At 47.0% G+C, this 26,998-nt stretch overlaps 1 protein-coding gene across 2 annotated transcripts in view; it reads right to left on the bottom strand.

The window, feature by feature from the left end:
* Nucleotides 1-845: 845 nt before the first annotated feature.
* The window catches only part of RPS6KA5 (ribosomal protein S6 kinase A5), a 1,757,411-nt gene continuing 1,731,258 nt past the window's right edge, over nucleotides 846-26,998 (bottom strand). For both annotated transcript variants that reach the window (XM_069637449.1, XM_069637450.1), the window contains one exon: nucleotides 846-20,099. In XM_069637449.1, coding sequence (XP_069493550.1) covers nucleotides 19,860-20,099 — 240 coding nt within the window. In that variant the 3' untranslated portion in view covers nucleotides 846-19,859. The remainder of the gene's footprint in view (nucleotides 20,100-26,998) is intronic.

Here is a 26,998-nt window from a genome sequence, read left to right as displayed (position 1 = left end):
AGATGGTAGGTGCAGGAGGTTGTAAGCAGAATTGCATTGTGGTTCTTTGACATCCCTACTCTTTACTTTTGCTCATTACAATGGTATGCACCACAAGGTAACAGTGTATCCCACATGCAGGGAGTTGTATACAAGACCAATTACATTCTGGTGTTGGACATGGTGTATTGAATGATAGCATTTAAGGAAATATTTTTGCACATGTGTCAACATATCTGTAGTAACAGCCTTAGATACAAAAGAATGTACTGGCTACATAAAACAATATTATGTCATTTAGATAATGTCAGGCTGTTTTAGACAAGAAGATGAAATCTGACATATGAGACAGGCTGGTGACATGTTCTAAAAGAGCCTGGTATCTGTATGCTTTAAATCACAAACAAAATATGTAAATGAGACATTTTGTGGTTACCTGGATAAATAAGTAAAACAAAAAGGAAATAGAGCAGTTTTATAAGCCGGACGGTACAGTTAAGAGGGGGTCAAGAAGACTAAGCAGGGGCATGAATAACAAAAACAAGGAGAATAGGGTATAAAAAATGTGTATGCAGTACCTTGAAGATGGAATGGTTCCTGGCAACACACTTGCACTTATAAACTTTCAGGATAATATAATTGCATTATGCCAACATAACTGTCAACCAGCAATGGACCTAAAATAATTTTAAATTACAATAAACATAATCTATGTAATATCTCATACATGATACTAACATCCAGGTGTTGAAATGGGCCGGTTCCTCATGGCCATCACATTTATAGTTAACTAGCATGATTTCACACTTCGGTTTATGCAATAGAACTAAGGAAAGTGCAATAAAAAAAACCTTGATGTCAGTACATGCATTCAAAACCATATATTTTATTGTAAGTAGCTTTAAATGAGTGTGTTTTGAGTGATTGACATAAAGACATCCGTGACATGTAATATGTTGATAACGATTTAACATATTACTGCATTTATCTTCCAATTCGATTTTTTGTGACCTTTGTAAACATGCAATCTATTTTCAGACTTTTCAATCACTGAATTCTTTCAATACTTTTATGTTCAGACCTTTTGGGATTCTTTTGCAAGGATTTTGTGCTTATTTATTTGTGGTCATCAAAACAAGACATCACAACATAACTGGCCTCAAATGTGTTTCAGGTGGGGACATTGCAATGCTAACTTCTTAACTGGTTAATTTCAAAATGCTTTTAGGGATACATTTAAGATGGACATGTCAAGCAGAATATTTGCTTCTGTGGACAAGTATTACTCTTGTACCTTAAAAGTTATTTTCACAGTGTAAAAAGGAAAAATCATACCTATATGTATGTAAACATTAACAGTCACAAACAAACATGCTGTTCAAGAAATACATACCTAAAAAAACATTAAGAGGTTACAAGTTCCAACAACGCCATTAGCACGATGATGTTGTACCAGACCACTAAGTCTTTGTTTCCATCACTTTTACAGTTGTTGGGCATTTACATTATACTGGCGACAAACTGCCCAGAGAAACTGCCAATTATACATTTTTGCACAGTTTACTTTTTTCCACAGTAAATGGCCTTTTCAGAAAAATGTTAGATGCAATGCAGCCATAACTATAAAACAAACAGTGGATTGGGAACCAAGCATGTACAATTGAATCAACTGACTTTGGATCCCAATAAACCTGATGCTTGGATAAAGTAAATGAAACCCACATAGAGATACAAATACTTGCTCAAAACAGTGACGGGGAATGTAATCAAAAAGGGTAGTTCAAAGCACCATTAGTTTGCTGTATGCACTCGTAGTACTGTATATTAAGGTTTGATTACTAAAACAGACTTTTTATGATCAAGTTAATACAGTCACTGACAGATAGTTTTACATCTTTAACGAAGCACCTCCAATAAACGTGTTTGCATAGTATCTGGTTAAAGTTTGTTTGAAATGCTGAAATTACTCCTAAAACCAGGGTTAGATATGTATTGTTTACAGATTTCATTTAAAATTTTAAAATTAAACCTAATTAAAATGTTACTATTGCAAATATAGAACTAGTTTTTATTTCAAGTGCTCTTAAAACCCTTTTCATGCTCACTCTCAGCAATAAATGCCTTTTCACATATATAGAAAATCTGATTTGCAAGTTCAAAAATGAATTGGCGGAAATGTTTCAATGCATGGTTTATGCTGGACTCTAGACAGACTATTTACATAATAAATTACTACAGCAGCTATCCATCAACATAGTAAAACACAGTAGTTAGGTTTGAAGCACAGTGTTTTAGTAACACGTCCCTTTCGGTTTCCATCAAGCCATTGCATAAAGTGGTGGGCATTTGGCTATTAACGTTCCCCATGATCCAGTTCAGAGTGACAATATATGTTATCACTTCAAAACGGACTGACAAAAATAAATAGACTTTATGAAGAAGTTAAATGACAAGGCTCTTTCTTCTATAAAGTACAATATGCAAAAAGTACATTTTACTGTCATACTTTTAACATTAGCTGGCAGACTATCAGGTCTGCAACTTGTGCCCAACCAACCAATGTACATATGGAGCTAAACATTCGTTCATATTTTAATTATAAAAGCTATATAACATCAAATGAATAATATCGTTGTATAAATAGAAACATTATTACAATACAGAACTTTTGTATCAAAACATACTCCCCATAGGTTGTTAATGGACATTTGTAATAGAGAACATATTGAAGACTGTTAAAAGTCCACTGTATAAACTGAATTTTTTCAAATTCTTTTTAGAATGTTAGACACTTCCCGTTTTGACTTTTAAACAGAACAGTCTTAAAAGTTTTAAGTAAACACAAGCTGTACGTTTAGAGCAAAATAGGTTTACCTTTTAGTGAAGAATACAAAATACAGCTCTCAAATTCGATAGAAAATGAGGTCAATCTCTTCTGTACTCTCAAACCCACAACAAGTAGACAGTAGTGCCATGGAAAGTACACACAAGATGGGTAAAACAGTAATTATTGGCAGTGTGGTCAGGCGGAAATGTGTGCAAAAATCTCCTGCTTGCTTGGGAGGACATGTGATCTATGGCGCTTCCTCACGTGCTCAAAATGTATCAATGCTTTCCTATATCTTGCATCCCCAACCACAAATGTTGGGAGTGGAAAGAGTATTTGGGGAAGAGCTACTTTGCCCAGAAGTTTTCCCCAAAGCCACCCTTCTGCTCCCAAGATGGTGCCATGAGGCCCATGCAAAAGGGCTCTGTTCTAGAGAACCTCATTGCGAAGTCCTCCAGCCTGTTTGTGTTTTAGGATGTGCGCTGTGCAGACTGCGCTAGCATAGCCATCCATGAAAAGTTAGTTGACTGTGCATGAGTGGTGGGGGGCGCACAACCAGGCTTAGGAGCGGACATGTGGAACTGACAGTCTCACGCTGGCATAATCTAATCTATTCGTCAACACACCGCTCTGTGCCCTGTTACAGTCCATTTACTGCAGAGGTGCCGAACTACATGGAATAGTGAAGGCTTTCTGTGCCCCACCCATGCTGCTTAGCTTCACACTGGCAATTAGCCAACCAAAGGCCTAGAGGGAATTAAATGCTGCTGGCTATCTGAGGTGTGATCCTGGGTTCAACTTCTTCTGGGACAACAGAGGGAAACCCAACAGCAATTACAACGAAAACAAGTCCCATTGCTGGCAGAGTTATTCAGAGTAACTCCATGGTCCCTGAGATGAGGGTTCCACTTGATAATGCTCACCATATAGTCTCCGCATAGCAGAAGGTCCGGAAAATACATAGCAGGAGCCAGTTCACAGCACTCCTTTTGGCACGATTCGCCGTAGCTGGAGAGGAGCCAGGCCAGCCAGGAAATCTCTGCTTAAGAGTTATCCATTACCATATTCAGCTGATTGATCTCCACGTTGGAGATTCATGGCCTCCAGCTCAGATTGTACTGGAATACTTCACAGGCACATGTGCAATTTTAGCTAGTGAGGCTTCATTAGCACATGTCAAAAACTGGCATTGAATGGCAAGTGAAGTTAGATCTTCATAAAAGTCGTTGAGGGATCCTCTATTCAGAAGATTGACCACTCAGAATCAGAAGCTTGATGAAGCAGTAGCCAGGCCTCCCTCCGCACTGAAATCAGTATTTAAACAGACAGACTTGCATCCGGGGGGGAGAGGCAGGGGGGGGCAAGGTCAACTGGTACATTTGGAGCGGTGAGCACTGCTGTGGTTACAAAAGCGCACAGTAGGTCCTGGGGAGTTTACAAAAAGCAAATGTGACCAGGCAACCCATTATAGAATACCAGTCAATATAAGGTGATCACAAGAGTTGCCACAGTGTAACCCACTAAGTTCACCACAAATTCCAAAGCATGAAAGTCAATCCGACCAACTTCTTATCTGAACCAATTAGTTCCAATGTTGTAGGACACAACAGTGTCTCCTGGAAGATTCTGCTAACCTTTTGCGACAATTAGGGCTGCCAAAAGGGTAAAGGTCATATCATTGCATTTGTCCAATGTATCTTAAGGGAAGACTCAGTCTGGCAGGCACACTAATCATAATCTCATCTAAGTCAAGGAAGAAGAACCGTAGCAAACACAAAAGGTCCAATATCTGGGGCATAAAATCCATGATGCAAGCGAAGAAGCACTCGCGACAGACAGTGGCATGGATATGCACAACATTTGAAAAACACAACATTGGCACAGGCACCAGCCATCAATAACAAAATGCAACAAATGCTGCTGGAATGGAATAAATAAAGCAAAACTAGAATGACAGAACTATTCAAACCTATCTTAGACCTACACAAACATGACTTAGCAGTGGAAGTGGAGGGCACCTTGTCCGAGCAAGGTTATGAGCAGACAGAACCTCCAAAGAGTGGAAACACTAGAAACTCAAATAGATCCAATCATCAGGCAACTACTGAAAATGGATCCTGGCAGAACATCAAGATTTGGGACATTCTGAGACGCATTCAGAATCATGATCTGGAAGAATGTACACAGAGTTAATTCAGGAGCATTTTACAACTACTTGATAAAGCCGAAATGATACTCGATAGGAGACAAGGCTCAGTTTACATACCAACAAATAAATAAAGATATTGTACCAGACGCGCTATCCAAATTCACTTCTTTCAGTTGAAGGAGATAACATTTGTAACAGCTCAGCAATCTAAATAGATGCTCTTAAGGGAATGAAAAGAATTGCCTTGTTTCATAATCTGACCCAGGCCACACTAGGTAGGTGGAAGAGCCTCTGCATGGCCATGGGTCGGCTACATGAAACGTGAGTTAAATATAGATAGTGTAAACTTTGAAAGCTCCTATTTACAATCTAGAGAAGATGAATCTGAAGACTTGACTTACTAAAAACTGGGCAAAGCAGCCAAGTAAAATCACCCAATGGAGGTACTGGAGAAGAAGGCCTACAACAAAGAAAGTTGTTTCGGGGAGCACAGACACCACGTAAAATAAAACCTAGTATTTGGCTGTTCTTGCAGGGACATCACCTTGTAAGGTTACTTGCGTCTCATGACGACTTGGTCACTAATTTAATGTAGTTGAGGGTTTCTTCTGAATGTTTTTTTTATTGCCACTGCTAGGGTATTAACCTACACAGGGAGAGGAGTGATCCAGGGATTTGGGAGGGAGTTTTCCGGTATCTCACAATCTTTCTGGATTGGGGTACTTTTAGATCCCAGTGCAGAGGATACTCTGATGCACAATACCTTATTGAGTCTAACTAGATGGGGAAGAAGATGACTTAGTTCCTTTGTGTATACAGTGATATATTGGTTTATTGGTGTTATCTTTTTGAACAACATGGCTAATAAGGATTGCTAATGTTCTACCAATTGGCTGACCAACTGCTGGTAAACCCTGAATATTCAGGGCCTCAACTCACCACCAAAGCAAAAACAGATTATGCACAGACTATGCTAACAGAGTCTCTGTTGTGTGCTTTCAGGATACATATGTGTCACGCCAGGATGAAAAATGTTTGGCGCATAAAACATACCCAATACAATTCTTTGCTTCAAGTGGTGAAAAGAAGAACAAGTTAATTACCTGGGGTAATGTTCTTTCTACTGGATGTTCCTCCCACATATTGATCATCTTTGATACTCAAGTCTGCTTTGGATTTTATTTTTCATAGAGTCGAGCGTCGTGCGATGTCGAGTCATGGCCCTCAACGGGCTCCGTCCTGTCCTCTGCAAGTAAGAAGGTAAGGATGACGTGAAATACGTGGGAGGAATATGCAGTCGAGAGAAAGTTACCATGGGTAAGTAACTTGTTCTTCAAATGGATTGTGTCCTCCCACATATTCCTCATCTTTGATACACTCCCATAGCAGTTTGTGTTAGGGGGTGGGTGATGAGAATTTCCATCTATTGATATTGCGGAGAACAGCCTTCCAAAATGTAGTCTCCTTTCCTGACACAGAGTCTAGGCAGTAAAACCTACTAAAGGTGTGAAGGGACGACGAGGTTGCTGCTCTGCAGATGTCCTGCACAGGCACTCCTCTTTTCAGAGCCGAAGAAGCAGCCACTCCTCTAGTGGAATGCACTCTCAAACCATCAGGTAAGTATTTTCCTGCTAGTGAGTAGCATTCTGTAATGCATAGAACTATCCATCGAAGATGGTTAGCTTAGTTACAGCTAAACCTAACCTCTGTCCTGCGTATCCTACAAAAGGCTGATCATCCCGACAAACATTTGTTGTCCATGAAATGTAATAACTTAACACCCTTCTAGGATCTAGTCTATGAAGCCTCTCCTCTTTTGACGGATGAGGGGGCGGGTAAAAATTTGGCAAGACTATCCTTTGCGTTAGATGAAACTCCGACACCACTTTTGGAAGACTAGATAAACTGACTCCCAACACTACTTTGTTCTTACAGGATGTAAAAGGTAGTTTTGAAGATAGGGCCTGCAGTTCACTCACCTCGTGGGCAGACGTGATGGCTAACAAAAGCTTTTGTTTTAGTGTTAGCAGCCTTAAAGGACACAAGTGTTAATGGCTCGAAGGGTGCACCCATGAGATGTCTTAAGGCCAGGTTCAAGTCCAATGGTTGTGCAATGAAAGGCATTGGTGGAAACAGATTTATTAGGCCCTTTAGAAACTGTATCACAATCAGCACTTTAAAGTAAGATCCCTATCAGGAGATCTCTTAAAGATCGAAAGTGCCGCTAAGTAGCCTTCGACACCAGACATTTGTAACCCTGAATGGGTTAGATGGAGTTAGAAAGAAATAACAGTAGGAACTTTGCATGTGAAAGGATCAACTTTCTTTTCCCTGCACTAGCAGCAAAATGTATTCCAATGGCAGAGGTATACAGATTTAGTTGCTGGTCTTCTAGCCCAAAGCAACACCTCCATCACATCTTCTGGAATGTCCCAATCTTTGTATCTCAACCTCTCAGAAACCAGGAGTGAAGATTCAGAGTACTGATTTATGGATGCAGAAGGCAACCCCCCTCTTGAGAGTAAGGGTAGCCTCCGGGTCGTAAAGTTGCTGTGGAAAGTCCTCAAACTCTTCTAAATTCAAGGGCTTCCACCCATAAAGGGCAGTGTAAGAAACCTGAAGGTGTCTCCCTGACTAGTCCCCGGATTTCTGTCATCCAGGTGGCCAGGACATGGCCATCGCTATTGGATCCAGGTCCTGAGGGTGGACTAGTGAGGGAGGATCACCTGGATGGGGTGGGGGTCGTCAGGGAGTGGAATTGGGACACTAACGGGTGAGATGCAGTATCCCCCTTCCGACAACTTTCCCCCAATTTACCACGTGGGATACACAAACACTTTACCCCCCCTTTACCGGCGCGAACCCTTTTGCATATTATGAAGGACGACGGACTAACACTCGAGCCATTTACTGGACATGTCCCAACACCAGGGTCAGGCAAAGTCAGGCAATTGACCAGAACCGCACACAATTGACAGACTTTTGCCTTCCCCACAGGGGTAAAAGGTGGAGCACAGGAGTGCAATACGAGCAAGGCATACCGCACGACGAGAGAGCTAACTCAACATTACAGTTCAGAGAAGGAGAAAGACGCTGCATACCGAGAGGGTGACAAGGAGAGAAGCGACCTTGCCCTTTCCAACCAAGGCCCTTGAAACCTCCACAGAAGGAACCGTAAGACCGCAAACAATCACCAGCGTGTGTTGCAGCAGGTGTCAACAGCACACAAGACCCTCCTCCACTGTTAACCAAGCCGGGGAGAGACAATGGTCTCTGTGGTACCAACCTTGACTCCAAAGAGAAAAATTCAAGTGGTTCATCACAGCTGGTGAGTCGAGAGGAGAATCGATAATAAACTGAACTGTGTTGAATGAAAAGTAACAAACGGCTAATGGAACTGTGATAGGTTAAAATAGCTATGGCTGCTAATAGGGGGAAAACCAGTAACAGAGCGATTACCCGATTGTTGAAACTACCATAACCAGATGGCATTGGGCAAGGCGAGAAGGAGGTCAAAGTGGTCATAAGGGGGTCTTGTAAAATCCTCTGTACAGTCGTAAATCTTTAACCGACAGAAGTGAATCTTGCATCGTAAGAGTTGAATGGAAAAGGCACGATTGACAAGAGTGAACCTGAACGAGAGATTCCGATAAAGAGGGGCGAAGTCTTAAGTCCTGAAATACAGTGTGTTTACAAGAGTGACCCCGGCCGAGGGATGTTTACAGTGAACTGTACAAAAGGATATTAAGATTTGTGAATGTCACCAAATAAATTGCATTGAAAGCCATAGTGAACCCAATCGAGGGAAGCAAACAGTCCAGTCAGATCTGAGCCCAGAAGAGGGGGATCCAATGGTTAGAAGCCAACACTCACCCACCCGTGAATGCAACAAAACAAAATTCAAGAGGGAAAGCCTTTGAATGTATGCCATGCCAGAGTGAACCCGACAAAGAGAAGCGGATATTCGAGCAGGGTTGTAGCCCGGAAGAGGGGAAACCCTGGGGTAAAGAACTATCACCCGAATAAAGAGAAGAACTTTTTTGTTTTGATACTTTGAACCCGACAGGTCCTCGAAAGCAAGAGAACACAACGATCAGAGGTCTTGGTATCATTAAAGAACTTTCTAGGAATCTGCACCCGGTAGAGGGGGATCCAGGGGTGAAAAGCATCACCCAATGCATATGTGAAAAGGAACTCTGTTTGTTATTTGAATATATCAGGTCACGGCGGCAAGAGACTTTTTGGTCGTAAAGAGACTTAACCACCGAAAGCCCTCATTGTGGAAAGCAGAACTGGTAGCTCGTGCTGAGAAAGCTTGAGCATGTGCTATGCTGCAAAGTCCTACCTTGACCCGTGCTGAAAACGTGGGGAAGGGAGACCACAAGTACTGCATCCTGACTTATAATTTGTGAATACTTCCTTCTTTCTTAAGAACATTATCCCACACATCTTTTTGCATTTAGTGTAAGTATTGGCAATATTTTCTTTTTAGTGTAGGCCCTTTTATTTGACGACAACACCAGCACTAGAACTGCCTTATTATTGTTTGATGGTCGAAGTTTGCTCCTATGTTAGATTTAGATTAGGCGTTTTTCCAACCTACCTATACAGTTTAATAAACAGCCTTGAACTCTGATCACTTGTGTCTATCTTTACTGTTGATACCCTGTGTTCCTTACAGCAGGATAACGCTCATCAAAAATGTGGCTCCCGATGTTATTCCTCTCAATCAGTATTACATCTCAGTCTCCTCCATGCGACATTCCTTCTTGGAAGGGGGTTAGCTGAAGACTTGGAAGTAGCAGGTTTTCCGTCTTTGTGGAGGAAGGTGTAAAATTCAGGGGAACACTTCCAGATGGCCTTTCCACGCATTAACAGACATAAATCCTGCTCATCCCCAAAGAAGTGAAAACAGACCATAAGGGGTTCTGTGACAGACTTGCATTGAGCAGTCCTTATAGAGCTTGATGCAGTAAGAAAATCGAAAAGCTACTGCCATTTCCGTGCAGCATGTGGAGTGTGGAAAAAGGGAACAAAGGTCATGGGGCACCAAGGACTCCATATATACTACCCTTGATGTCATGGCTTGCGCTATAAGCATGCACTGGAGTCGAGCGAAGCTGATGCACAGTCGCATGGAGCTCCGTGGTGGCTGAAAATGTTATCGAAAGCAGCTGGCACTGGAAGATCAAACCCATGACTTGGAATCTATGGGAAGAAGAAATCGATAAAAAATGCAAGAGACTGTCCAACGAGCAATAGTCACTTAGTGTGCGAGCTAAAACTAATTAATATGTAAGTCTGAGATGACCTTTGGGATCGAAAAAGGTGGAGTGTGTGTTTGTGTGAAGCACCATCTTGTCCATGTGGAACAGTGTAAAGCTTAGATGCCAAGAGAGCTCGACATTCACTAACCTGAAGAGCTACAGTAACTCCAACGGTGAAGGCCTCTTCCACAACATTAGGCTGTTTACATATACATAATGTGAAAGGGTTTATTTGCTAAGGCAGCGAAGAACACATTTAGATCCTGTGAAGGGTGAAGGCATAGGGATTGCATATGAAAGACCTTCGAAAAGCCACTTAACCACAGGATTTGAAAGGAGGAAAGACCCTACTGACATTCCAAGAAATCGCCAAGGCAGAGAAATGCCTTGCATGAGTCAAACATAGCAAAACAAAATAGGTGATGGCAGGAAGCTTTAGAATTAATCTTAACCTCTGGCATTGCTCTGGGCAACCCGCCAGACAATCGTTCTTCGCCTGCAAAGCCATTACAAAAGGGGAATATCCATATCAAATCAGGCTTGGTCCCAACCCAACTGCTTGGTCACATCCCTTCTGCACAAGACCACACACATCCCCAGTCAATCATTATGCAAGATTTTGCCAAATCTCAGATGAAAGAAAATCTGATCAAGGCTGCACAACAAGGAGTTCAGATATTGCTCAAGACATCAGTGAAAAAGAGACCATTTACTTTTGTACTGGTCTCTAGTGTTTTTTTTCTTGAAGCCATATTATCCTTTAGGGTATCCACCGACAGTTCTTCATGATCAACAGTCCGAGTCTTAAGAACCATTCTGACAAGCACAGATATTGGGGCATGGGTATAGAGCTCTGCCCCGCCTAGCTCTGCCCCACCTATGAGATGGAATATCCGATCTCCGAGATAGAAGGTATGGAGGGATCGGGATAGATTCCAAGGAACTACTAGGTTCATCCGAAAGGATTCAATGTTCTGGAATGTCCGAATTGTCCAGTCTGTGGGAGTTAAATTAGAGAGGAAAATCCCCACATGGGATATTTTAAGAGCATTTTCTAGGGATTATGGACTCCTTCCAGGAGAGGGGCGAATGACGGATACTAGGAATTGTGAAAAGTCACAACAGCATGAGAAAGCCCACATCGAAGAACAGTTCCTAAACCACCACAGGTTGAAGCTCCTTTTCATGATGCACTGATTCCAGTCTGCTGATGGAAACTGCCTTCTTGTTCAACATCCCTGGAAGATGAAGGACATGAAGATGAGTCCCATGTGAAATGGTCTGTCCTCAGCTGTGAGACTGCCTTCTGCCTAGGAAGAAGTGGAGAAAGTGGCCATGAGGCTTCTTATTTAAGATCTGAAAATGTACATCCTTCAGATCTGCTTCACAGCGCCTGTTTCCCTGGCAACAGGTGGACTGGACCATTGCAGGAGTGATCATCTTGAACTTCGCTATAGAAAGGGAAAAGATGACCAATGAAAGATTCAGAATGGCATGCAGGCCCATCTAGTTTGGTTTGGGCATTGTAAAAAACTTGGAAAAGTCTGCTTCAGGCTGCAGGATCCTCTGCCAACACACTTAAGTCCAATAACTTGAGAGTGTGCAGGTTACCCTGTCACACAGTGGACCTGGGGGAGGGGGTCCGTTGTAATTGCCCCCATGCCTCCAGGTCCAGGGAAATCCCCACCACTGCTGTAGAATGAGGTGAACACACCAGTGATTGTTTGGGCTTGGTGTTTGCGACTGCGGAATAGTATCCCTCAAAGAAACCACAAGGTGGTCCTCTTATTATGCACTACATGAAGCAGTCAGCCAGTCTGGCCCATGGTTCTTCAAAGCCCTGAACCTCCTGAAGAATCTACATTTGGAGGCTTAAGGTGTCTGTAAGGACCGAAAATGGCTTGAAGCTGGTCGAGTAAGGACTGCCAAAGATATGAGTTTGCAAGCTCATAATTTGTAAGTTCGTCTTGGTAGAGTTAAAAAGGTCTATTCCATTGACCTTGAGGTCTAAAATGTTCTGCATGCACAGGTTGCATTTAGTGGTCCTCATGTATGCCCGCACAATATATGTCAATTATGAGCTCTTGAGCCACTTATTTGGCCTTCACCAAGCCGGCACTAAAGGTCTCCAGCTCATGAGATTCTTCCAGAACTTCTGGTTGACAGTACAAAAAAAATCATCCACATCAGCCTCCACATATGCTGGGAAACATTTTGCTAGACCTTTCTTCTGATTTTTTCCCAGCAGTTTGTCATCTTTGCTGAGGAAGAAGGAAGTTGAACTGTCTGTTGACGCCATCTGCCAAGTGAGCACACAGAGCATTGCAGCACCAGTCCCAGCAGCGCTGCCGCACCAGACACTCAAGGTACAGTGAGTGTCTGCCACAGGGACCGGCTGGTCACAGACAAAGCCCCGGGCATGGGAACTCCCACCCGGAGCCGTTACCCTACGGTGCCTCACCCCAGTCCCCTTTTAACACATTGGATTCTTAAATACCTGACTACACTGGATATATTAGCCCTTGACATACAAGCAGGGGAAGGTGGGTGGGACATATGGAGGAAAGGAGACTATGGACTACGAGTACGCTAGTCACTACGGTGAGTAACTTTAATTACTCATACGTCCCGTCCCCTTTCCTCCATCCTTGTGGGTGATTCCACCAAACAAGACCATAGGGTGGAGCTGTGACAACCTGCCTCATATCTAGGACAAAGCAAAAAGGTTCTTCAGAACCCACTGACCGAATTCTGCATCGCGCCTGGAGCTGGTATTCAAGGAATAGTGCTTACATAAGGCCGACAGAGTGGCCCAAGTAGCTGCCTTGCTGATGACATCCCAAGAAGCATGCCTCTGAAACTCGCCGGCTGTGGCCTTAGTTCTCATCACATGAGCATGAATCTCCTCAGGAACTTGTTTGCCTATGGCCGTGTATGCCTCTGAAATGGCCTGAACCATCCAACGAGCGATAGAAGCTTTGGAAGCCTGGGAGACATGCCCCTGAAAGTGATGAACAATGGCTCAGATTTCCTGAAGGATTTTGTCCCAGAGAGAAAACAAAGCTCTCTTGAGTTCCAAGGAATGCAAAGCCCTTTCTGCCTCTGACTGTGGGTTCGGGAAGAACACCGGCAGGGAGATTTTCTCATTCAAATGCAATGGAGAGACTACCTTGGACAGAGTGTGCAAGATAACCTTATGAAACGTGTTGAAGGGTTTGCAGGATAACGCCTGCAGATCGCTGATCCTGCATGCAGAAGTGAGCACTACGAATAGTACCGTCTTTGGTGCCACCAGCCGGATGTCCACTGAGGCCATCAGTTCAAAGGGCTTGCGCTGCAAGGCTGCAAGTACCACATGAAGGTCTCAGACTGGATGAGATCGGTGCACTGGTGGAAAAAGCCTGGACAACCCCTTGGAGGTGGGACTTAACCACCGGGTTAGCTGCTGAAAAATCCTGCTGCAGGGAAATCTTGTAAGCCAATGGCGGCCAAATAGGTGTGGCATGCATCCACCTGAACGAGCCAGATGTGCAGAGAAAGCCAGCACGTCGTCCAGGGGGCAGGTGATGGGATCCAGCCCCTTGTCATGAGCCCAGTGGCAACATCTAGTCCACTTGCTCTTATACTGGGATCAAGAAGATGGCCTCCTGGCCTCCAGTATGATGTCCCAGTTGTCATCCGAAAATGGAGCATGCTGCAGTCTCAGCGGGTCAGGAACCAGGCTGAAAGGGCCAGCCTGGCTGGGTCTGGGTGCTCCACTGCCCCACCCTCCTGCATCAGGAGGCCCCTTCTGGTGATCAGAAGATGGACAGACCCCTGGGAGCACAACTGCAGTAGATCCGAGAACCACGCCCTTGACGGCCGGTGCAGAAGAATCAGGATGACGCTGCAGCCCACCAAAGTCCAGAACTTGCGCAGGGTCTGTGCCAACAGAGATTGAATGCGTCCCCCAAAGAACCCTGACACCCAGCCCACCCAAGAGGCAAAGTGGGGGAACATGGAATTCAGAGAAGATGCTAACAAGTCCAGAACCAGAAATCCCCATCTCTGGAACAGGAGCAACAAGGAGTTGATGTGTAACTCCCACTTGTAGGTGTGGAATCCCAAGCGGCTGAGCTGGACCGCTTCCATGTAGCTGTCCCCTGGGAGGTGGATCGCTGAAATCTGAATCCGTTCCGTAAGGCCCCATTCCCAGATCGCCACCGCCTCCATGCAAGGAGGGGGGCAGGAACGGGTGCTCCCCTGGTTGTTCAGGTAAAACATTGTCGTGGAGTTGTCGGTATTGACCAGAACCAGTGTCGCTGATGAGAAGAGTGCCAGGCCAACAGCCCTGGGCTTGAGCGGATTGATATGCAGGAGGGCCTCCGCCCTGGACCATGTGCCATGAATGGAGAAGCCCTCCAGAGTAGCCCCCCAGCCCGACAGCGAGGAATCCATTGTCACCACCAGAGTTGGCTCTGGTCGAGTCAAGGGGACTCCCACTGCCACATTGCAGTCCATCATCTACCAGTGAAGATCTGGGATGAGGAGCGAGGGGGATTGGAATCCTGTCCGACTGAGACCCTGTTTCCTGGTCCCAATTGGCTGCCAGGCGGAGCTGGAGGTGCCTCATCTTGAGGCGGGCATGCTGGACCGTGAGCAGGCAAGATGCCAGCAGTCCCAGAAGGTGCTGGAACCACCATGCCGAGGTGGTTGAGTTGTATCGTTTTCCAGAGGGAGTGAATCATCTCACGTGTGGAACACCCACTGCACAGCCATGTCCCAGCGCACACCAAGGAACACCAAATCCTGGGCGGGAGTCAGCTGCGACTATTGCCGATTGAGGGAAAAGCCCAGCTGGTGAAGAACGTCTGCCAGCCGTTGGCAGGAGTGCACCGCCCCCTCGGGTGAGCTGGCCCTGACCAGCCAGTCGGCCAGATAAGGGTATAAGTGATGGCCCTCCAGGCGGAGGAGACCTGCCACCACATTCATCAGTTTTGTGAACACAAAAGGGCCGAATTGAGGCCGAAAGATAGCACCTTGTACTGGAAGTGGTACGACAATCGTGAACCGCAGAAACCTCTGATGGAGCGGGTAAATGGGGACATGAAGGTATGCATCCCTGAGGTCTAGGGAACACACCCCATCCCCAGGGCACAGAGATTCTGCACGAGTAATCATCTTGAAGCGTTCAAGCAGAAAAAGACAGGAAGAGGAATGACAGGTCCAGCACTACCCTCAAGCTAGCCTGGTTGTTATTTGGTACCATAAAAATCATGGAGCAGAAACTGGAGCCCGTGTCTGACAGAGGAACTAGTTCTACCACCTGCATCTACAGAAGAGAAAGGATCTCCCGTAAAAGAGCAGGGGACCCTATCTGAACTAGAGGAGGGGAGGATGGTAGAGGAAGACTGAAGCCTGTGGAGACTATAGAAAGGATCCAAGGATTCTCAAAATAACGCTTCCAGCTGGCCTGGCAGAGAGCCTGCCAGCCCCCTACTGGGGAGCTGTGTTCTACGACCATGACGACATTGCTTCTTGGCGTCTGAGGCAGGAGCAGAGGAGGGGGAGTGGGAAAATACATGCAAAGTTCTTTGCTGCTTCCTTCTGTTGTCGCTGGGTGACCTCTCAGGCCTCCGCATACTGCGGTCCCGAAACCCTTTGAAGCCGGTGAAAGCACAGAATTTGAAGACAGCACCTGCCCTGAGACTGATGGAAGGACTTCTGCCATAGCTTAGTCAGGATGGCCAAGTACTTGGCGGTTTGTGTGGAGGTCTCTGCGGAGGTGTTGGGGCACGGTTGCAGCCCTCCCGGGGGTGAGGTCACTCGGGTCCAACTTCACCCTCTGCGCTCATGTGGTGACTAGTGGTAATAGGCGATGCTGCTTGGGACTGCTCCTGCATGGTGAATAGGGGGCGTGAGTATGCCAGCCTGTGCGCCTGATCCCCTTCCAGACCCCTTCTCCAAAACCGTGGTACCCGTGGGATGCGCTGTCCCTGGAAGCTCACCTTTTGATTAGTTTTGGCAAGCACTCCGTCCTGCTGCTTCTGGCAGGGGCGCTTGTATGGTCTGGACTGAGTTCCTTCACTGGTCCCTTGCAGGTGGTAGTCCAGTCCTGCTGCGACTAAGCCACTATACTTCAGTTAAGTGTTCCTCTTTGCCTTTGTCTTTCCTAGTCTGTTTTTGTTGTATTGTAAAGTTTGTTGTCTTGTATTGCTGTCCATTACACTTTTGATGTTTGCTCTTTCGCTTTCTTCCCTTGCACGTGATGTTGCCGGCCCGGCAGAAGCTGCGGAGCTCGAGGCGGCATCCGGAGGGAATGAGGAACGAAGCTGCAGTGGTACAGTAGCTGGTAAATTGTTAATTAGGGGGCACGCAGGGTTCAAATGTGGCGCGGCCCTAGGACGGATGTTCTAACCTTGTCTTTCTTCTTCTTCACAGGGTCCGAGTTCGTGGATGTGGAGTGCGGTGCTCCGGCGTCGGGATCAAGATGACTGGATGTATGGAGATGAGTCTGCTGAGCTTCTGAAGCCACGCCCACCAGGTTCAGCCTGCCTGCCACACCCTGCCACACCCGATGAGTCAGCACATGAAGACCAGGCCTAGGGAGCCACACCCGATGAGTCAGCACATGAGGATGTTCTCTGGAATTAAGGCTTTCAGCTCCTTGAAAGTTCTTGTAAAATAAAAGCACTCCTGTACTGAAATAAAGTGTTACTGCTCACATCTCTATATGAGCCTGGCGCCAGGACTGAGTCCAGCCAGGGCGCCTGTGTTTATGGGTCCCAAAGGGACATAAGTGAGTCAAGTGACCCATTTCCCCCATCACTAGATGGTGTGGTTTTTGTGTTCTGGGGCCTGTGGCCATGACAGAGGTTCACGCCCACAAAGAGAAGATCTAGGATCCACTCTTGCATGTCAGATAAAAGAATTTAGTGGCATGCATCCACGCCGTCCTAATTTCGATCCCCAGGCACAGCCCTCTGCTGGCTGTGTCGATGTGGGAGACCGAAGACTCTGTGAGGTCCTGTACAATGGCCCGGGCATTCCCGCCACAGCTTCTGGTCAGCCAGAGCTAAAAGGGCGTCGGCAATGGCCTGCCACAAATGCAGCCCTGATGTGGCGTAGCATCGTTTGCCCAAAGACTCAAGGACATTGTCCTCTTTGGACAGATAACTGAAGGTAGCTCCAGACCAGGAAGACTATGAAGCCGATGGTTTAGAACAGAGCAAGGCTGCTGCCACCACTGAAGAGTGTGGGTGAGGATGGGAAGCCAGGAGGACCGGCTCCCCATCCGTCAGCCTGAACTTGCTGTCCAACTTCTTGTTTATCTAAGTGTTGGCCCTGTGCTTCACCCAGACCTTTCTTGCCATCTGCAGGACATCTTTCTGGAGCGGAATGCCAGAACGGCTCATGATGCGTGTGCCCAAAACCTCTGCTACCTCTCCTGAATCCTGGGGGGTTCCTCAGGCAGGGGACCCCCGAGAACTCTGCAAAGCCCTGAAGTCGGTTATGAAAGGCCTTAACAGATGTCAAGGGTTCATCGTACTGGGCATCATCGTCTCCCCCTTTCTTACAGACTGATGGGAGTCCGGGCCCAGGGACAGAGGTGCCGGCGGGGTTACCCCTTGATCCGGAACCGAAGACAGATCCAACGGTTGTTGAGGGGGAGGCGGTGGTGGTACAGGAGGAGCCAGAGGGGTCTGGATAACAAGCAAGGCCTGGACCGGGGAGGGACAGGCACTGGCAGCGCCAGAGACACAAGGTTGGGCCAAAAGGAGGGTCCCAAGGAGGCACAACCTGCAAGATCACCTCCTTCACTATGTCCTTGAGAAGCCCGGTCATCTGTGGGGAACGCATGAGGAGGAGGAGGCATTTGAAGCTGTCCTCGCAAGCCACCGGGTCCCGAGGGTGCCGGCGCTCCAAAGTGCTGGGTCTCTGCTCCTGATCGAATCGCTAACGCACGTGAGACGTGTATCCATAGGGCAGCAATGGTTAGATGTATCCCTGAGGAGACCAACCACCTGTACCATACAGTCTGCCGCCGCTTCCAGTGGGAAGGGGACTGGGATCTTCTTGCAAGGCCCATTCAATGGCCGAGAGCACAGGAGGGCCCTGACCTGAATCCAAGATGGCTGCCAGCCTAGCCAGCTCTGCTACGTGCTTATTGGCCATCTTGGGGTCTTGCCCCATGCCCTGGGCATGAAGGCCCCGTTCCACGTGCTGGCCCAGACATGGGAGGACATGTCTTGGGCCCTGAACCTGAAACAAAAGCATCGACCTCAGAGATCACTCTGGTAGGGGCTGAGCCCTTGGCCGGCTGGCTGGTAGTCTGATCGCCCTGACTCATGACCTCAGAGGGAGCTCTGGTAGGCTGCGCGCCCTTGGCACCTGTGCTGAATCGTGCTACAGACTGACTCTTGGAGGTAGAACACAATGATCCTTTGCCCCTTGGGGTCGATAAGGAGGACGAACTTGATTGCCCCTCTGAGGACAGCCTGGTAGGGCTCCTGAGCCCCTCGGCTTGAGAGCCAGTAGCCATGACGGCCTTGGGTCTGCCAGAACCTGAAGCCAAAGAATCCTCACCCCTGGGAAGGAGTCTCTGTGCTGAGAAGCCGTACTAAAAAAAGGGCCTACCTTGTCTTGACGTGAGGTCCTGGAGACAAAGTCTTTAAGGTGACCTGGAGCAGAAGTGTGGAAGTTCGGCCTCCAACATCACAACCGATTCTTCAATGTCTGGTGACAGAGTGCTGCAAACCGCGCACTTGTCCCAGCAATGGTCGGGCCCCAGGCACTCAAGACAGAGTGCATGGGGGTCCAAGGCTGGGAACGAGCAGTCGCAGGATGCACATCTCGTGAATCCTCCTGCAGCTGACATGCGCCGGGGGATGCGAGGCACCGAAGGGAGGTGAAGAAGATTGAAAAACAAATATATGGGGAGCAAGCTGAAAGGGGGTTGCTCCCACGCTAGGGCCCGCACTATACTAAATTTAAAGGGGAAGCACAATTTTTCGCTGTCTTATGTTCTGGTACTGTCCCCATGTTGGGGGATGCCCACAAGGATGGAAAAAACGGGACGGGACGTATGACTACTGACTTTACCCAGCATAAGTGGAGAAAGAACAACTGCACGGACTAGGGCCAGAGGCGAAAACAAATAAATCAGGGAAGTAAATGGGTGATAAAGCCAGACCCAGCGCGGGTGCTAAAGTCAAAGAGAAAAGGAGTGGTGGGGCAAGGCTAAAAGCAGAACCTGGAGGGGCGTGTCTGTGTATATGCATCTACGATTGTCAATTATTTTGCAGGTATTTTTCTGCAGGAATAATGGATCGAGCTCCCAGGAGTGCATTGACGAAAGGTACTGGGATGTAAGAGTAAGATTTGAGGAATAAAATTCGAGATTTAAATTGCTTTGCGTTTTTGTGTCATTTTGTTGCATTTTATTTTTTTACTTAAATGTCAATATAAAAATGAAAAACGTTGGAAAAAACTGAAGACCAAAAAACATACACAGAGAAGTGCAGGATTCTTACAAAAACAAGCCGATCTCAGAGACACACATGACCTATTACAGAACACATTAACCTGCTCAAAGAAAAGCACCATTGAGGATACAAGAAGGACACATTCTGTTTTCACGGACCCTCCTCCCCATTTTCTAGTCTGAGAAATGGAACAAGGTTTCTGGGTTATTGCTGTCTGTGGATTTGCATGCCTGCGGTGTTTGAGCAGGGGATGATTTATCATGAGATTGTGAAAAGGAAGATTGTGAACTTTCGCTGGAGCTGCTTCGTGTATCTGTGCTTGTACTTGACTTTTTCATCTTCCTCCTCTTTGCAAGGGGTGCTTTGTCAACATTCTGGAGGTGGAACCCTTCCCTCTTGTACTTATTGAAAGCCTACAGGAAAATAAAACATTTTTGTTAAGGAAACAATGCCTCAATGTTTGCATTGTTTTGTGCAAAATGGCTTGTCAAAAGAAATCTTTAATGAAAAGAAAGTATGCATTCAAAAGCACTTGCATAGAAAGGACAAACTACTCCTGTTATGGGCTTGTTTAATGTCTTTTTTAAGTCATTCACCCTACAGATTTATGGGATGTCAACACTACAGCACACCAGGGCACAAAAACTCAACTCAGCAGTGGCAAAGACAACAGGTCTGGCTTTTTTTTAATAGAAGATTGGATGAAGATTGTTAGAGCGATGGACGCATAGAGGAGTCAGTAAAAATGTTGCATGGGTGCTGCATGGATGAATACGTTGTTGAATAAGACCATGCTTGTGTATGGATAAATTGGAGAGTATGTGTGGATAGATGAGTGGGTGTATGGGGTTGTATCATTGGGTGGATCAATGAGTGTGTGAATATGATTTTCTTGGTGAGTGGGTGAAGATGGGCGAGTGGTTTAATGAGTGAATACGTGCTTTCTTTAAAAATGTTTAACTTTGTCCATCCTAAACATTTATTTAGCCCAACAGACAACAAGGGAGGGCTGGATCCTGGCCCTCTTTCGCCCAAAAGGCTGTAATGCTGGGAAGTAAAGTAAACTTGTTATTTAATGAGATTTGGCTGCGAATCAGCCTTCCACAATACATACATAATAAATATTTCACTCGTAAAATCATTCACAGAACTATCATTAAAATGAATACTCCAATAATCTAATATAAAACTTTGTCATTTCTTCCCACAAGCTAGTCACAGTTAAAATGAGGGACATTTGGCTACAACCCATTATTCTTTGCCAAATTCTTCTGTCTTTAAAACAGTAATTAAATGAAAAAACTCAATAAAATGTTTTGCCTTAGATCTATTTCCTCATAATAAATTAAACAGATGTAGATTTCGCCTTGTACGGTTCTCCTATATTTAACTGATTATTCACGTCAATCTTTTTTGGGTTTGAACACTCTTAGGTAAAAGTAAAGATTGGATGGATACAAAATAATTTGCAGAAGTATACATGCAGACTAAATTCATGAAGGGTCGCTTCCCTTCCCAAGGAAAGGTCTTTTTCCGTGGTTACAACACTGACCAATGTTTTAGCCTACACTTCTTTCACATGGCGCGCTCAACCTTCGCCATCACCCACTTCTGTAAGCTTCTTCATGGGACTGTACATTTTCATTTCAAATTCTGTGCTTAAATGTCCTTCATACTTAGTCTCTTGAAACTACAGTGTGCCTTCAATTCACTTATTAATGATTCTGCAGTCAAAGTCTGTTTATTTCAAATAACCGTAGACAACTTTAAAACTGGCCATTTGTAAAATATCCTTTAACTGTGTCTATTACATTTTTAAGTCACTTCTAGTCAGAGGAGGATAAGTGCAGCATGAGGACCACATGGTTATTACATCCTCTAATACCCCAATATTATTAATGCTGCCTAGTTCGTAATAATGCTGCAGCGATTGGATAAGAAATTGGTGGAAAAAACTGAAACAATTGTCTATCCTTGTCAAATATTATCCTATCAAGTGTTGCATTGCATTTTACCATTCCCATAACAAAGACTTCAGACAGGTGTGACGAATCGAGGGAATTCATTATTTATTTATTTGAGTTTATCAAGCGCCCAGCGGCCCGGAGGCATTGTGGCGCCGTTACAGAATATTCAGTTTGGTACAGATTAGCAACAATGGTCACAAGCAGGTATAAAAACATTGTTGAGCAGGTGTTCCGTGGTTACAGAGGAACAGTTTTGGAGGCAAAGCAGAGTAATATAACAGTTTAGTTGAACAACTGTTTTCAGGGTTTTTCTGAAAGTAGAGAGGGATTGTTCGCTTCTCAGATTGGGCGGTAGCGAGTTCCATGCTTTGGGCGCAAGAACTTCAAAGCTGGTTCCGCAGGCTTTCACTCAGTTAAATGCAGCCACCCACAACAGTGGGAGGGGTTTCCGTTCCTGCACCACCAACCACCGCGGACGTTGTGGATGCAAATGTGGACACCGAGGGTGTCACAGTCGTGTCCACTGCACCCACCTCAAGCCCCCTGACCAGCCCCGCACCCCATATGGAGGCCAACAGCAGTGACAATCCCTGCCTCCACGACTCCGACCTCAGAGATTCCGACATGTGCCTCTTCGAGGAGGACAGCACCCTGGATGTGGGCCCCATGCATGCACCATCCAGCACTCCGGCAACCATCACCCCGGCTACCACCACCCCAGCCACCACCACCCCAGCCACCACCACCCCAGCCACCACCACCCCAGCCACCACCACCCCAGCCACCACCACCCCAGCCACCAGCACCCCAGCCACCAGCACCCCAGCCACCAGCACCCCAGCCACCAGCACCCCAGCCACCAGCACTCCAGCCACCAGCACTCCAGCCACCAGCACTCCAGCCACCAGCACTCCAGCCACCAGCCATCACCAACACCTTTGAAGCTCGCCTGTCGAGGGAGGAGGCACGACAGGAGTCAATGCTTGATCTCATGCGGCAGTATCTTGCCGATGGGGAGGACACTAGGAGGGCCATTGCTACTGCCATTGGGGAGACCACAGCGGCCATCGCTGCGAACACTGCTCCCCTTAACGCGTCTGCAATCCTCATGAGGGACTGTCTGGGGGCAGTAACGCAAGTCCTAACGTCCATCCTGCTCCATATGCAGCGGCCACACCTTGGAGCAGGCGTGGAACCTGCCTCTGACACGTCCTCTGCTACAACACCTGCAACTTCAGCCCCCACAAGCCCTGTGCGGATGACCCGGAGGAGTACACGGCACTCAGAGATGCCACCCCCGGATAACAAAAACACCAAGAAGAAGAGTGGTCAGACAATGGGAGTGGGACACATGGTTGTTGGTGAAGGGAACAATCATTTGAGTATATTTGGGGACATTTGGGGTTTGTAGGGTGGGTTAGGGAGTTCACTGGGGGTTATTGGGGTTTGTAGGGTGGGTTAGGGAGTTCACTGGGGGTTATTGGGGTTTGTAGGATGGGTTAGAGAGTTCACTGTGGGTTGGGGGGGGGGGGGGAGTGTTCACATTGTTGCCTGTTTGAAAAATACACCCGTTGTGTGCCAAAAATTCAATGGCTGGACATTCTTCATTTTGTGCATGTTCATTTAATGTGTGATGGTGTTCAGTGGCCAACTCCCAACAATACAAGTGTGCATGTCCACATGGAGCCAGTGTGTCACTGACACATGTCTATCATAGTCTCTGAGTTTCAGAAGTATTCGTGAATTAGTGCTTGGCGTACAGCATGGCCATCCCGTGCATCACGTACTGGCAGAGGGGCTACTTCACCTCCGTCTCCATCCTCATCATCCTCACCCGGGCCATGCATGTCAATGTCAGGTGGCAGTGGTACATTTTTCCAGACGCACATGTTGTGCAGCATGACACAGGCCATGGTGATCTTTGCCACCTTCTCAGGCCTATATAGGAGTGCCCCACCAGACCCGCTGAGGCAGCGTAACCGCGTCTTCAACAGACCAAAGGTCTGCTCAATCACAACACGGGTACGGGTGTGCACACGATTGTACTCCTCTTCATGGCTGTTCTGTGGGTTCCGCACAGGGGTAAGTAGCCACAGCCTCAAGGGATATCCTCCATCACCTGCAAGCAGATACAAATAGGTGTGTGTCACTCTGCTGCCACCTTCAGGGAGCACAGTCATGGCGGCAGCTATTTGGTGTGGGCATGCACATGTCCCTGTACGCATGAAAACATTTCACCCAGATGCAATCTATACTGTCATGAGGTGTGGTCGTCTGGATGGCGTTCAATAGATGATGCAGGATGTAATCATGCATGCTGAGGCAGATGTGCTGTGGTAGTGCAACAATGTTTAGCCTCCAATTCATGCTGTTCATTCTTCACTATGCATGGTCACACTGACCACATTGCCACAGTTGCCATCCTGTTCATTCATGCATTGCTTGCCATCACCATGGTGGCCTGGTTGTGCCTCTTACTTGTCGTCATCGATATGCATAATTTGTGAAATGTGGCCCAGTGATGTGTCATGTTCCGTTTGGCTGGTTCAGGTCAGGAGTGTTTAGCTCTGCATGCATTCTCCAATCACCGGCAATTGCCACCCAGGTGGAGTATGCCCCCCCTTTTCCACCCAGGTGGAGTTTGCCCCCCCTTATGCATCCCTACACATCAGTACCCCAAAGCACTGCCATGGGACAGTTGTGCAACTCACCAAGCAGCCAGGCACGTGGTCCAGCATGTCGCTCCATGTGACGGGTTAGCGTGGAGTTGTGCAGTACCATGGTATCATGTGTTGATCCGGGAAATAGGGCGCAGCAATGTGCGATGATCTTGCTGGAGTCACATACCATTTGCACATTGATGGAGTGGTATTGCTTTCGATTGCGGTGCACCGCCTCTATGGCATGGGGGACTACAAATTCCACATGGGTGCAGTTGAGGGCACCAACACGATTGGGCATGCCTGCCAGTGCATGGAAGCCTACTTTGGTGTCGGCTATCTCCTGGGCAGTCCGTGGTAGGGATATGTGGCTGCTTGCGTGCTTCAGGAGGGCATCCAGCACTTGCTTCAACATGCGTGAAAATAGTGGCTATGAAATGCCATGCAGCTGGCCCACTGTGTGTTGGTAGGTGCCTGTGGCCAGGAAGTGGAGCACAGACACCACCTTTAGTAGCGGAGGGATGGCAGTGCGTATTTCTATGAGGCTGGCAATGTCGTTCTGTATCATTTCCACTATGGTGGTGATGGTGTCACGGTCCAACCGGTACAGGGTGTGGATCTGCTCAGGGTTTAGGTTAAAAGGGCTGGGTCTGGTGCAAGGGATTGGTGGTTGCCTACGAGGCACTGCTGGCTGCGTTGGTGGTAATTGCTGGGCCTGTCTCACACTCCTTCTCCTCCTGCGTCTCCTCTGTGCTGCCTGTTGCTGCTGTAGTTGTAGTTGTTGTTGTTGCTGTTGCTGTTGTTGCTGTAGTTGTAGTAGTATGGGCATGTCCTCCAGCGCCATGATTGCAACAGCTAGTGGTAGCATTTTGGTGTTGGAAGGGGTGTGGTGTGTGGGTGTGCTCATTTTATACTCGCCCAGCCTCCATTGACTCCACCTGTGGGGACTGTGTGCACCTGTGGCAGTTGCCTTGTATCCTGATTGCTGTTTGCGGGTGGTCCGCGATGCCTGTATGGGTGGCATCGTTGTTAGGGAGAATTCTCCGTTTAGGCTGAATTTCCTAACCTAGTGAGTCCCCCAGCAGCTTTGCTGGATTTCTGGAGTTTGTTTTTTTCTCCTGCCAAGAGTGAGACTCTTTTTTTCCCCACTCTTGGACATGATTTGTGGTGTTTCTTTGAATGGTAATGTGTTTCATGGGCTATGGGGTCTTTTACTCCATAGGGTCTCACATGTTTTTTCTATGTGTGTTACACTGCACCCTCTGTGCAGTAACACTGGGGTGTCATAGTGACCCCCCCCCACCATAGACTCCATACCCTGGGACTGACTACTGTCTCCTAGGGCATTTAAAGTCACCATTGGCTTTACTAGTCCCAAATTACTAACAGAACTAGTACAAACCATCATATTGTGGACGTACTGGTAGGGGCAATTCGATTGCCCCTGGGTCTGTTATTCGAGGGGGCACTGTCCCGTCCCCCCTCGTCGAGTTTTGGCTGGTGGCAGTGGATGCTACTTTTTATATTCAACCGCAAATATATCTCTATGGGATTTTCCCATTGTTCGAGGCTAATACTTTTTAACATAGCCTCTAACATACCGCCGATTTAATTATTTAATATTAATTCACTGGTTGGTATTTTCTGCCAGAACTTGGTTTTAAAATGGCGTTTGTGTTCGCCTCTGTAACTCCAAACCAAAGGTCGAGCCCTTTGTTCCACTTTTTGGCGGGCTTCTCCACAGAAGCCTCCAAAAGTGGTGCCACTCTGTCTGGGTACCACAGGGGGTGTGGGAGGGGGTTTAGGCACCCTGGACTGAGTTGCCTTGGCAACTCAAGTCGCACTCTCGTGTGATTGGCCCAAGTGGTGAGCCGGCCGGCTCACCACTTAGCACGTTTGATTAACAGCTAGGCTGAGTGAATGGGGGTGTGCTGCATAAAAGCAGGGCTTTTGGGACTGGAACTTCAGAAGTCGCCACAGGACCTGAAAATCCGACGAGGGAGAAGCTGAGCCGACCTGCTACGACGACACCAACGGTGGAGCCCTGCTGAACCGACTCACTACTTTCCAACGACAGAGGAGATCTCCCTGCTGGAGAGTCTTCTTCCCCTGACTGGTGGGCACAACCAGTTTACCTTCTTTGCTCGCATCTCAGGACGTCTTGTGGTCGAATTGCCCGTGCCAAGCACCCCAGCAACCGGATAGCCACTTACCACTGGACCGCGAATAAAAGGACTGCTCCTTTTAATTGAGAACTCCGCGGCTGGTTTCTTCCCTGGCAGTGCAACGGACGCCTGCTTTCCTCCCTGACGAGATCCTCTCTTCCACCGGACGAAGCACCGACTTGCACCCGCTGCCAGGAACAACTGCCCCTGCTGGAGCGTTCTCACCATTTTAAGGTACTGTGTCTTCCAGGCCTCCCTTTCTAAAGATTGCTACAAGGTAACAATAATCCCTTAACCTTCAGGACTAGGCTGGCCGCCTTGACCATCTAACTGGTCCCTTTCTGTTGGTCCAACTCCTTTCTGAAACTCTTGCGAGACTTTTTGGGCACTTTTAACCGTGTGACCTTGGCCACATTTCGACCGGAGCCTCTTAAAGTGGGTCCGGCCTTATTAACTTTGACTTTACGGTTTTAACCTGCCTTCTTCTCCTACTGTGTTCTTCCGAAAGGGTTGGGATCTG

The sequence above is a fragment of the Ambystoma mexicanum genome, chromosome 14 (genome assembly GCF_040938575.1).
Source record: "Ambystoma mexicanum isolate Mex_15411 chromosome 14, UKY_AmexF1_1, whole genome shotgun sequence".
NCBI classification, from domain to species: Eukaryota; Metazoa; Chordata; class Amphibia; order Caudata; family Ambystomatidae; genus Ambystoma; species Ambystoma mexicanum.
Note: the sequence above shows the minus strand (reverse complement) of the source record. Positions and strands in the feature narration are given on the sequence as shown.